This window comes from Dipodomys spectabilis, unplaced genomic scaffold (genome assembly GCF_019054845.1).
Source record: "Dipodomys spectabilis isolate Male_0828 unplaced genomic scaffold, ASM1905484v1 ptg000002l, whole genome shotgun sequence".
NCBI classification, from domain to species: domain Eukaryota; kingdom Metazoa; phylum Chordata; class Mammalia; order Rodentia; family Heteromyidae; genus Dipodomys; species Dipodomys spectabilis.
The window spans coordinates 48,564,505-48,578,000 of record NW_024870679.1 but is presented as its reverse complement, the minus strand read 5'-3'; the positions used below and the strand labels follow the sequence as shown (position 1 = coordinate 48,578,000).

General features: G+C 51.9%; 1 protein-coding gene across 1 annotated transcript in view; it reads left to right on the top strand.

The window, feature by feature from the left end:
• Hivep3 (HIVEP zinc finger 3) overlaps positions 1-13,496 on the top strand; it is a 135,145-nt gene that overhangs the window by 108,097 nt on the left and 13,552 nt on the right. Inside the window, exon 5 of the mRNA XM_042684202.1 lies at positions 11,514-11,689. Within this exon, the coding sequence (XP_042540136.1) occupies positions 11,514-11,689 (176 nt within the window). The remainder of the gene's footprint in view (positions 1-11,513; positions 11,690-13,496) is intronic.

Sequence of the window (13,496 nt, the reverse complement as noted above, 5' to 3'; positions counted from 1 at the left end):
TCTTCCCCACCAGGCCTCCTGCTTGCCAACCATATGTCTTCTGTTTCAGTTCACTTATTATGTCTCCTTTATCTGTTTCCCATCCATGACTTGGGTTTCCCAGGGAAACAGTCAGCTTTCACTCTCTCTTACTTTTTCTTTTCTTTCCTCTTCTTTTTAAAACAAGGTTTCACAACATAGCTCAAACTGGCCCCGAACTTGTGGTCACCTCCAACCTCATGAGTGCTGGGGTGACAACCATGTACCACCATGCTTGGCTAATGGCTGGATTGTATGTCCCCTGGGAGAGCCTCTTAGGAATCAGAAGAAAGGTTGCAGACCCAACCTCACTACACTAATGTCCTGATGTTTTTATGTTGAAGGTCATCTTTACAAAGCTCCTACTTAGCTGTAGGAGACCAACACTGAAAATTTCAGGTGGTGAAATATTGTTCACAAACAGTTCAGCAGAAAAGGATCTATTTACAGGCCACTTTCAGCCTTAACTCTGTATTGTGGTTCTTTCAGAATAAAACTTTAAAAGGAGAAGGAACAATCCAGATAGGTGGAAAGGGGGTGGTGAGGGAATCAGAATTCAAGAGTAGAGTTTAAAGCGGTCAGAGATTATAGGGAGCTCCAGGCAGATTTCTGAACAAGTTCAGCAAGTCAAGCCAAGAAGGAAGTTCAAGGCATCAGAACAAAGCTGGAAACAGGGCCTGAGATCCAAGCAGAATTTTGGATCTGTGCTGTGGACAGATATCATCTGTCACTATGGGTGGTTTGCAACAGAAGCTGGGCAGGCCACAGTGGCTGCAGGGCTGGGGAGTGTAAGCTGGGACACAACCATCGGCAGACAAGCTGAGTCTGGAGTAGGCTGGAAGAGGACTGCTGTGCTGGGCACACAGGTTTCTAAGAATATATGGTGACAGCTGACATGGATCCATCCAAGAGCCTAAAGGCATCCAGGGAGACGCCAGGCTATGTTCAAAGGCTTTTTGACTTGGTCAGTGTGGCTGGCAGACTAGGGCCAGCTAGTGGCCCAACAGGGCTAAGTTAGATTTCCAAAGACAGCGAAGGGCAGAAATGGCATGCAGGTCCCCCCTCAGGGAAGGCAGCACTGGCATGGGGCCTTGAAGATGAAGGAGATGTGTCTTTGGTGCTTGGCTGGCCCCAAACAGAGATCCTCAGATCTCACCTCCTGAGAAACTAGCATTATAGGCAAGAGCCAGCAGCATCTTGATTATCAAGGTGACAGCCAGTGATGATCAACAAAACAATAAAGAGGTTTGAGGAGCCGGTTCCAGGGACTCACACCTGTAATCCTAGCTACTCAGAGGCTGAGATCTGAGGATCATGGTTCAAAGCCAGCCCTGTCAGAAAAGTCTCCATGAGACTCTTATCTCCAGTTAACCACTCAAAAACTGGAAGTGGCACTGTGGCCCAAGTGGCAGAGCGCTAGCCTTGAATACAAAGAGGCTCGGGAACAGTGCCCAGGCCCTGAGTTCAAGCCCACAACTAACACAAAAAAGAAGAAGAAGGAGAAGGAGAAGAAGAAGGAGGAGGAGAAGGAGGAGGAAGAAGTAGGAGGAGGAGGAGGAGGTGGCGGCGGCAGCAGCGGCAGCTGTGATAGCTTGTGTGGCTAGTGGCTCCAGGGTAGGTCCTTGTTGATAGAATGTACCAAAGTAAGACAGCTCCTGAGATGAAGGCTAGGAAGGGCCCTGAGAGGCCAGAGCATGAGGGAGCAAGGCAGGAAGATGGGGCCAGTATGAAACTGGACCACAGTATAAGCTGCTATCCCTAGTGACTAAAAGACTTTCCCCCACATTTAGAAGGTTTCTCTAGGCTTGGTATGATGGTGTATGCTTGTAATCTCAAGACTTGGGAGGCAGACAGGAAATTTGAGAGGTCCAGCCTATATAGCACAATTCTGTCATACAACAACAACAAACAAAAAATATATGTTCTTTACTCCCACCCACTTACATCTGAGGACCCCCAGCTCACCCAGCCCAGCGAGTCTCCGAGGAGCCTGTGGCATGCCTTTCACATGGGCTCCATCCAATCCCTTTCCCTTTCTTCACACTGGAACTCCTGACACCATCACCCACGTGACGCCCCTGACATCCTGCTACAAATCTAAGTGAGGGGAACCTTGATGAAGCTTTTATTGTCCTTTTATATTTTTTTAAATCCAGGCTTTGATCCTTTCTCCTACTGATCTCCACTTCAAAAGTGTAAGAATGAAGCTAGGTACCAGTTGCTCACACCTGTAAACCTAGCAACTTAAGAGGCTGAAGTCTAAGGATTGTGGTTCAAAGCCAGCCCGGACAGGAAAGTCCATGAGACTCTTATTTCTAATTAACCACCAGAAAACCAGAAATGGCACTGTGGCTCAAGTGGTAGAACACTTGCCTTGAGCTGAAGAGCTCAGGGACAGCACTCAAGCCCAGAGTTCAAGCCCCACAACCAACAAGGGGAAAAAAAGTGAGTGGCACAGACTTCTGTGGTACATGGTATGTGTCAGGTGTCCGAGGGGGTCACTGAAGCTCTAGAGCTGCAGTTATGTGTTATGGTCTGGATGCTGAAGTATCTGATGCTCTGTCTTCATGGCTGGGATTTTCTCTCCACCTCCTGCCATTCCTCCCAGCCTCTAATGCCATCTTCCTCCTCTTCTTCCTCCTCCTCCTCCTCCTCTTCCCCCTCTTCTACCTCCACCTCTTTCTCATCATCATCATTATCCTTTTATTCCTCCTCCACTTGCCTCTGTACCATCATCTTCATCTCTTCCTTCTTCCTCCTCCCCTTTCGATGCAATGACCTGGGGGACAAGGTCCTGTTGGAGATGGGCACAAAGAATCTGCTCTGTAAGGCGCTTCCTCCTTCTTGGATGGGACCCAACATGATGCTCCTGGGGTGGGGTCCCCAGGAGTCCTGGTCTCTTTGGCTGTGACCTTGGAGGATTTCCAAAGGCTTTTCTCTCCTCCTCAGCATGCTGTGGTTTCTCTGACAAGTTAGGCTATGGCTGGGGAAGAAGAAATTATAGAGAATCTCCCCTAATCATATTTGTCATATTCCATTAGCTGAGCTCAGTGTATAGGACAAGACTGTGAACCCACCTCTCAGCACCAAGCCAGATTCCCTTTTTGGTTGGGTAACAAGACATCTCCACCCAACAAGGACACACTTTTCAACCTGTCAAAAACTGGGGGTCAGCCAGGTGCCAGGGACTCACACCTGTAACCTTACCTACTCAGGAGGCTGAGACCTAGAGGATTAAGATTCAAAGCCAGACAGAAAAGCCCATGCAGCTCCAATAAAGTGCCTATTTAGAGGCATGGCTCAAGTGGTAGAGCACCAGCTGTGAACAACAACAGTCCAAAAAGAACAGAACAAGAGCAGAAGTCCTTGAGTTTAAGCCCCAATATTTCTTTGGTTTTCCTTTCACAGTTGGAGACCAAATCTCAAAAATAAAAACCAATAAATAACTAGACTTGGATGTGGCTCAGATGTTAGAGTGCCTGCCTGGGAGCTCAGGACCCTGGCTCAATGCCTACTTTGTATGGGGGAGGGGGAGAAACTAGCCTGCGGGGTTCCAGGAGATGGTGAGAGGATGAGGAAGACTCCATGTCCCTTGAGATCGTGGTCAGTGCTGAGCGGTATACAAGTCTCAGGGGAAGTCATGCCTTTTGCACCACTTGAAAGCCCAGTCTATGGGTGGAATCCCAGGCCTAGAGTTAAAGTCCCCTCCCAGGAGAGTCAGAAGCTGCATGGGGACACTGTGAGTCCCCAGAGGCTAGAGACACATACACCTGGGAAGGCATGGGCTAGGGGGTCTGAACATGTCCAGATCCAAGGACACAAGGGCTCCTCTGCCTCCAAGATAAAAACCACCTTCCAAACCCAAACGCTCCCTTGCGCAGTAATTGTCAAATCGCCTTCATAGTCTCAGGTTCTTTCATTACAAAGTTCAGTTTACACAGATACTCACTCTGAAAAACAGCTGGATATGGAGTTGCAGTGATTAGAAGGGACCCCAGAACCCCAATGCCCCCTCTCCCTAGTCCCACCCCATACCCCCACTCCTATGGACCTGAGCAGCTAGCTGGGAAGTCACCCTTCTAGAGCCAACCACAGGCTAGGGCAGCTACAGGCTGGGTCCACTGTGAGGAGCTTACCTCTCTTTCTGGAAGTTTCACTTCTCTGAACCCTGCTCCCTGACTTCTGGCTGCCTTCCCGCCTCCCCCCTGGTATCACTGTCTGGGCGGAAATGGTGGCAGCTGCCTTCCACAGACTTCATCTGGCTTCTGGCCAGGCTTGGTGCTAGCCTGGTGGCTCCTAATTGAACTTGGTTATTAGGAAGTTACTCGTCGGGTGTCTCCAGCTCTCTGCCTAGTTCTGGGGCATAATGGGCTCTGTCTTCCCAGTAGCTGAGGCTGAGAACTGGTATCCTAAGATGAATCTAGGAATGGTAAGCACCCTACTCCTAGGTTTAAGTCCTAGACAGACAAGGGCTTGCCCTTGAGGTGAGAATCCTTCTAGAGGTGTTACAGATGTCCTTGACCTGCCCTCTCCTTGGGCTCTGCTCTTGTTTCTCCCATCCTCACCGGCTCTGCCACTCCTTGGCTGCCTGGCCGCCTACCCACTGTGTCCTCTTCACTGCACCCAGACCCAGGCTCATGAGTCACAAGTATTGGGGGTCAGCTCTGCATAAAGGCTGCATCTCCTGAGATCCAACACGCCAGCCCCAGCCCAGTGTCCATCATCTGTACCGCCGTTCCTGTCTCTTTTTTTAATGGTTTTTTTAGGTATCCATTGGTCATTCATGGGCCCAACATCAGAATCAGAGTTATATTTTGGCTTGGCCTAGGCCCAGGCTCAGAGCAGGTCTGAAGGTGATGTTAAATACAGAGAAGTCGACTTTGGTTCCCACTGCTGTATGGAATCAACCCCACTGCTGGTCTCTGGGCCTGTGCATGTCTTAAATATGCCTGGGAAGTCCTGGCTGAGCAGGCCTCAGCTTAGATGGTGCCCTCCACCCAGATATGATGTCATTTCTATGGAACCCTAACCACAGGAAAATCTGCCCTATCTCCTACTTTTGCAGCTGAATAGTTCTATCAGATACACAGCTCAAACTGCAAGGACCTGGTCCTGAACCTCTCACACAGGCCACAGGCTACCCTGAAAAGTGAACATCAAAATGACAGTGTAGGCACCCCTAATCATGACTTCCTCTCAATTTGTTTGATTATACCCAGGTTTCATGCCCAGGGATGAAGAGGCATATTTGGCAAGAATATTGTAATAAAATCACAATGTTGACAAGCTTTAAAAATATCCTAATTTGGAGAGGCAAGGGTTTTATGATTCAATATTAAGAACATATTGAAAAAGTCAATAGTACAAATGCAGAATAGCCTCTTAGAATCGCAGATTAGAAAGGTGACTTGGAGGCCATTGAGTTCATACCCGCTTTGAAGAAAATAACCCAGCTTGATAGAAAACTCATGAACTTGAAGGTCAGACATGCTCTTATTTACTTAGCTGTGTGGCCTTGGGAAAATCACCTTGAGTTGCATGTTTAGCTTCAGGCTAGATAGGTATGCTTCTCCTTCTATATTTGTGTGTGTGTGTGTGTGTGTGTGTGTGTGTGTGTGTGTGTGTGTGTGTGTGTGTGTGTGTGTGTGTGTGTGTGTGTGTGTGTTTAAAGAGAATTGTACAGAAGTTAAGCACCTGAACTCAACTAGGCAAATAGCCTCGGTTCAAGTTCTCAATCCATTAAGTAACTGACTGAGTGACCTTAGGTAAGCTACTTAACCTTTCTGTGACTGTTTCCTCCTGTGAAAATGAGGGTGAGTAGAGCTCTTTCCCACAGGGCAGTCATGTGATTTGAATGAGGCAATGTATTCAGTGCACTTAAAAATCTTTCGGTGCCCAGTACAAGTGTTTACTAATATTTTCAGTATAAAAAAAATCTGGATTTTGGTTTTCTAGGGAAAAAAAAAAATGAAGATGTGACAATCCATGCCACACGGGGCTGGATGAGAGCAGCCCTGACCTTCCAGAGGGGGTGTGTGCCCAACCCTGCAGTTCCCTCAGGCCCCACCCTCTCCCCCCTCCCCGGGCCTCCTCTCCTTTGTCTCCTTACTGAACCTCCTCTGGGTCTCCAGAGTAACTGGGGATGGGATGAGATAAGCACATCCACTCAACGCTGTCCCAGGAGTGGACCCTCCTCACTGCGGCCCCTTCCATCACCCACACTGTCCAGCACGCCCAATGCACAGCAGTCACCAGCCCTCCAGCTGGAGGACCTCTGTTGTTCATGGAACCCCCTCAGGGGGCAAGCTTTGCTACCTTCCAGAGCAGCTTTGTTCCTGGGCCTGGGGTGTATCCAGAGCCTGAAAACAGCACCTCACTCAGCACTTTGCCTGCAATGCCACTCGATGGCCACCACACCCCCTTCCCAAACCTGGGTGGGGCAGAGCCATGTGCGTCACTCTGGGGCTATGTGCCAAGCTCCCAGCCACTTAGAGGAAGCCACTGCTCTTAGGCCCGCCTCCAAAGAGTTCAGAGCCACAAGGCTGGTGTCATGCATGCGCGGATTCTAGCAGGCACCAGCAGGCAGGAAGGGGCCCCAGACCAAGGCCCACCCATCACCTAACAGCGCTGGAGTCAGAGTTGGGTTTTCATGCTGCTTCACACTCTTTGGCTGCCTGCTAACTTGCCCTCTTGTTCCTGGGCACATCTGGGTAGGTAGTAAGTCCCTCCTGACTAAGGTGCTGTTTGAGAGGCCTTTTTCTTTTCCTTGGAGTTAAGTCTCCATGCTGCCACCCTGTCAGCAGGAAGGGCTGCATCTGCACACCCCACCCGCTGCCTCTTCATCTTCCCACCCTAGGCAGCAGCACACAAAGCTGCTTCTGGGAGAGACTCAGGGACCCTGAAACTACAGCCGTGGAACCCCTCCTCTGAGGATGGAGCCCCGCTACATGGCCCTAATCAGTCAGGATGTCTGATCTCAAGGCCTCTCAAGTCTCTACACTAAGATTTCCCAATCCAGAGAAAGGATTGGAGCAACTGGACTGGCTGATGGCTCCACTTGTCAGGGCAACAGAAGACAGGCAAGGCAGTGGAGCACAGCGACTGAGCAGAGAAGGCCTTGGTTGAATTTCCAATGTGCAGCCTATTGATTGAGCACTTGCTGACTCTCAGGCACCGTACTAGAGTGGGAATGCACCAGAGAATGCAGTAGATGGGAAGAATGGGCGATCGCACTTGACAGAGCCCTGAAGTAGTAGAGGGGCTGCGCAGACCTGTGCTGGCTGTTTGTGGGCTGTTAGGCCAGAGGACAGGGTTGGTTAGCATGGCTGGAGAGAGCACAGGAGTGGAAGGGACCATGAGAACAGGAAGGATGAGCTAGAGCAGTAGCCATAACCACATAGTGCCTGGACCTACTGGCCAAGTGGAGGAGGTGGGCTTGCTCTGAGGACCGTGGGAGGACCACAAATGGGGCCTTTAGAGTGAAGGCCTTTAGAGCAAGGGCTGCATATCTCAGAACCCTACCACCACAGGCTCTTTTGTCAAGAAAGAAGTCCATGGCATGGGAGAAGGGATAGTGGTCTGGCTTAGGGGCCAAGGTGGACATTTGGAACCAGTGTTGGATGAAGTGTGGCCAGCCATGATGGACTTACATGTCGGGAAGGAAGAAAAGTGAGCTGCCCAGGACGATGCCCAGGATGCTGGTCTGGCCAACCACATGACTGTGACTGGGTCCCAGAGGACATGCGGTGGGTGTAGGAACTGACAGTCTCAGAGTCCCGTCTGTGCTCACTTAGCCATGCCACACAGTCTCACGGCATGTGGGGTCATGTGCTGAGGAGGCTGCTCACCTTGGGGTGTCCCAGGAGCAAAGAGAGAAAGGACTGGGATCTCCATAGCCTCTTCATTCCCAGACACAAACCTCCTCCTGCTGGCTGCCTCCCACTAGAGGTACCTGAAGCCCCCAGGCTGATGCCAAGGGGATGGTTGGAAAAAACATCCAGAAGTAGGGAGAGGAGGGGAGCCATCAATGCTCAGATGGAAAACCACCTGGGAAAGGAGTAAGGGGAGAAATGTCAGCATAAGCAAGGTTGGGCAAAGGAGGAGATGCATAAGAGAATGGGATCACCCAAGTCAAGCAGGGCAAAAGGTGGGTGAGAGGCAGGCAGAACAAGGCAAACATCCTTTGTTTGGGGCACCCCATGGCCTCAGTGAGGATGGTTGGCCTGCAGGAGTATAGAGAGGTGGGAGAGATGGACAGGTGTGTGGACAGCCCTCTCTGCACTTGTACTATGTAAGGAAGCAAGGAGCCCCTGAGCTGGAGTGGGAGGGTGTCTGGGAGACTTTAGAGCTGGTTGGCTCTGGTAGGAGAGTGCCCAGCCTGTATCTGTGGGGTGGAAGGTGCCAAGCACTAATAGATTGTAGCTGCTGAAGGGCCTCTGAACAGGGCAGGGGCTCAGACTTGGGCAGGAATGGGGCAAGCCCACGCTGTTGGAAAGCCATCCTGGCCTGGGCCCCTCAGGAGCCATGAAACTGGACAAGCCATAGGCCCAGCCCTCACAGAGTAGGAAAATCCCAGGGCCTCGTGTTCAACCAGGGCTGCCTTTTCCATGTCTTGGGCATCCTCAGGCTCTCCATGACTCAACTCTGCTTGTATGCCTTCTCTAAAGCCTCTTCTCCTAACATCCCACTGCTCTAACCTTTTTCCTCTTTGGGACAGATTTGAGGCTCCCTTCTGCTTTCTCTCAGATCTCTGCCTGCAGCACTGTTCATGCTCAGCTAGCTCTTCACTCGCTCGTGTGGTCAGCTTCCTCCTGACAAATCTGCAGAACAGTTCTATGTCTCACAAGTCCCTAGCAGTGCACTAGAGATCTCTTCATGCCCTTCTTATCTGCATCTTACACTCAGTAGCTAAAAGAAGGGTCTCCATCACCTTTCTTCCCCCTGGCCACATGAGTGAGCCAAGGTGAATCAACTTCAACAGTCCACATGGCCCCCAAGGCTTGTGAAGTCTGAAGGCTACACCAGAAGTCCTCCAAGTCTCTATCCTGGGACATGGACTGGGCCTCACAGCACCCGGGGGTATCCACTCTGGGAGATTTTGTGTTGATCTGTAAGACACGCTGGAGCAAGTCTAAACTCAAGGTGGCATTCAAGGCCCATGGTGAACCAACCTGACCCACCTGGCCCTGTCTGCTCACACCTGTCACATTCCAAGCCATTTAATACCTGTGCCATTTCCCCTGGAGTCCCTACTGGGAGCCCCTCCCACTTCTGCCTGACCACTCCCACCCTAGCCACTCCCAACGCAGGACTTCTGCCTTCTGTGGCAGTGACAAGAGCTCTGCATGGTTCTGTGTGTGCCCCATCAAGGTGCTACTCTGAAGGATCGGAGCTGCCTCCCCATCCCCTGAAAGATTCTGTGTGGGTTAAAGTTTGTTGCCCTGGGGAGTGCAGGGTTTTGAAGGCAGGGAGATGGGCATAGAGCCTGGAGGCTGGCTGAGCAGAGCAAAGTCCACATCCAAGGTCAGCATGGTTGTGGCCTGTGTGGGGCACACTGGGACGGTGTCTAAGGATAAGATGGCACTTGGTAGTTAGAGAGAACAGGGCCGCAGATTGGAAAGGGTGCCTGCCTCAGTCTACTTTATCTGAAGACTGGGTACCCAGGGCATAGAGGGAAGCAGGAATGGGGTCCAACAGGCTTTGCCTGAATAGGAAGCTCTGTCAGACATTTCTCCCACTGCCCTGCCCCCAGACCTGCAGTACTTGTGCTTGAACATAAGATGGCGCTTGTCCTGATCAAGCATAAAAGTTGCCCAAAGACACCTGAGGTCAGTGCCCAATACAGGTGCGTCAGAGCCTGAAGAGGTGAAGACAGGACCCTTTAGACCCTGTCTGAGTTATGTGAGTGTGTGAAAGAGTGTGATATGGGGGGGCAGGTGTGTATGAGGAGTGTGATGGTAGGGGCTCGAGTGTGGGAATTAGAGTATGACTGTGAATGTGTATGAAGTGCGTGCTTTGTGGGGGTGACTGGGGGTGTGGAGATGACATCACTAGAATGTGTTTATGAGTGTGGGAGGGGTGTGGGTATGAAAATACGTGTGATTATGGGGTGAGAATGTAACTGGGTGATGGTCAGGTGTGTGGCGATTAGAGGTATGTGTGGTGTGAGGTGTGTGAGTAGATGGCAGAGCATGGGGTGTTTGTGTGTGACTGCGTGAGTGGTGTATGGGTGTGCGTTCGTGTGGTTGATTGAAGGCATGAGGGTTTGTGAACATCTGACAGTGAGCGCAAATGTGTGGCTGAGTGGGAGGGATTTGTGATTGTGGTTGTGAGTGTGGGGTGTGTGATTATGTGGCATGAGAGGTGTGGATATGGCGTGATGCACTGCGGCCTGCGCTCCCTCCCCAAGTGCCCCTCTTCTGCTCCCACCCTTGGGACCCCACTGGGCCTTGAACTGCCATCCTGCCAGAAGGCTGGAGTCCTTGCTACTGTTCTTTCCAGCCACCCTCCTGCACCTGCCCAGTTCTTGCCCTGGTCTTGGCTGGCTTTGGTGTCTGATGACCAATGCTTCCTCCTAGACTAGCCAGGCCTCCCTCTGGCCTGTGGTCCACAATCTATGTACCCTGGCTGCAAGTATGCCTGAGGCTAGTGGCACCCAGAGGGGCCTGTAGCACTTGTAGGAACAGTTCATTCTGATGCAGGGTTCTGGGGTGCTTATGAGGCCTTGGGAGCAGCTGGCACTGCCTAGTCCACCTAAGACTGCGGTTTCCCCACAGCCTCCAGCTTGGCAGAGATGAGTTGAGGAAGAGAGTAAGGCCCCTGGGGAACGATGGTTGTACCTCCTGCCTCCCTTGCAGGACTGGTTGTCCTCCTGTGAAGGCTGCCTTTGCACTAGTTGCTCCTTAAAGGAGATGGACAGGCTCAGGGCAAAATGGTTCTGTTCCAAGTTCTGTTCCTTTCCAGCTGTGGGTTCATGTATGAATGTCTCTCGACCTCTCTGAGCCTCGGGCTCGTACAAGTTCTTGTGAGGTGGTAGTGGTTTCATTCAGGTGAAGTACCCCAGGTCCGCATGTGTACTTGGTGAATGGCAGCTGCCAGGGCCTCTGCTATTACTACAAGGCCTTTTCACTCTGTGTGACTTTGGTGGCCCACAGTGGCTGTTCTTTGTGGCAGTGCTATGGCCAGGGCGGGCTGTGGAATGGAAACATCTGGGAAGCTGTGGCTTTACTTCTCTGGAGGAAGAATAAAGGGAATAAAGGAAGGTACAGCCCTACCTATGCAGGGGCCGGGCTGCAAGGGTTCCCGGTGAATCCCTGGGGCAACCTAGCTCCTTCCCAGCTCTGTCAGGGCTCTCTCTGGTTCTGCATCCTCCTCTCCCAGGCTGGAGACAGCCAGGAAGCGTGCACATCTTCCCCGAGTGAGAAGCTGCCTCTTCTCCCTTTTTTTTTTTTTTTTTTGGTTTTGTTTTTCCTTTACATGACACCTGTTGCTCATAGGTACAAATCAAACGAAGAGTATGTTTATGTGCGAGGCCGTGGCCGAGGGAAATATGTTTGTGAGGAGTGTGGAATTCGCTGCAAGAAGCCCAGCATGCTGAAGAAACACATCCGCACCCACACTGACGTCCGGCCCTATGTGTGCAAGCACTGTCACTTTGCTTTTAAAACCAAAGGTAAGAGACAGTCAGCTGGGGCACCGCCCAGCCCGCCGCAGAGCGCTCTCCTCTGGGAGCCCCGGCTCACACCTCTTTACCTGGGACCTGGCGCACACCCATATCCTGCCTGTGGCACAGCCCAACCGTTCAGGACTGGGCAGTAGCACGCACCCTGTGACTGCCCCAGCCCTCCCCACACCTACAGCGTCCTGCCTGATCCTTTCCCAGTAGCACCAGCCCACAGGTCTTCTATTTATCTCATCACCCCTTCCTTTTGCATGTCCCCAGAGCTGTTTATCCACTGACCTGATGACCTCCAACATCCACACGGTAACACTGAGCGATCCATTCCACTCAGAGTCACTTAACACGGTCGCATGCCCCATGCTACAGCTGTCCCTGCCTGCACCTTCCTCACCGTACCCCTTGCTTCTCTGCAGCTCCAGAATGCAGGGCCCAGCCATGTTCGCCTGATCCAGACTAGCAAGGTTCTGTTCCTGCCCCGGCCACACCCACATCAGGGTCAGGACAGGCTCCGCAGTCACCTTTGAGAGGAGGGAGGAGCTGTTGAGAACTTGTATCTCAGGGAACAGTGATGGATGACCGTGGCCTGGCATGCAGCCTCCCAGGTTCATGGTGGGACAAAAGAGTGAGGCCCCTGGTGCTCTAGATGGTGTCTTTCCCAGCAGGCTCTGCAGGGAGGTTCTAACTGAGCACAATCACTGTACTCGGGAGCTGGGCAGAACGGGGGGTGCTTCTGAAGGAGGCCAGGGTCTTGGCAGCTTTGGTGGGTTCAGCCTCTTTTGCACTTCGTGTATCCCTAGATCAGGGTTTGGGCACGTGAAGGGTCTGCCTTCTGTGAGCAAGTTGGGTGACTCCATGGAAGCCACACTGTCGGGGGACAGAATTGTACAGCACACTATGCTTTCTCTTTTGTTTTTTTTCTGTCCTTCCTTTCTGTTGGTGAAGCTGTTCCCAGTGAAACAGGCTGAGTGATCACAAAAAGCAGGGGAGCCTGTGCAGCTCCCCACCCAAGGTTGCCTCTGTTTCTCCAGTACTAGGCCAGGATGCAGTTTGTCACCCTGTGTGGCTCAGCGGCCTCCTCTCTGGCTGTGTCTCTGTTTCCAATCTCCTGACCCTGTTGGGTGACCCTTATCCTGTGTCCTCTTGCCATCATCTTCAAGCTGAGCTTAAATTTCCCCACCAAGGTTTTGGGATGAGAGTGTCCCTCACCTACCTTCTTTCTCTGCTCCTCTTCTCTCTCCGTGTGTCAGAGGGAGGGCATGTCTGGAGCCCTCTCAGCCTGGTGAGGTTTTGGGGAAGAGAGAAGGGGATCCTTGGTGGATTGCTTAGATAACTAGTCTTCAGTTCTACATAGGTAAAGTTGCTTGTCTAACAGCCTCCTGAAAGTGAAGAAACCGAACACCGGAAGAGGCTGTACCTGGGGAACCCCTGTCCCCAGGTGCCAGCGCCCTTACCTTCCTCTTCAGAGGTGGCACAACACAGCCAGGTGGTGACCTCTGAGTAGGTCAGTGGGTGGCCAGGGGACCCCACTGAGGAGCCCCAAGGGAACCTCCTAGCTCTGGCCATGCATGGCACCACATCTACTACCCAGTCCTGGGGAGCAATCAGTCTGCCTTGTGTCACGGGAAAGCTGTCCCCCCACTGAGATCCCAGCGAGTCCTTCTGCCAACTCAATTCCTCTGCCAAGGCAGAGAGATGCCTGTGGAGCACCTACTGTCCCGGGATGCCTTCCTTAGAAGCCCTGCCCAGCTGCCTGAAGTCCCTGCTCAGGGTCACGGTCTCTCTGAGTCACCCACAGAGC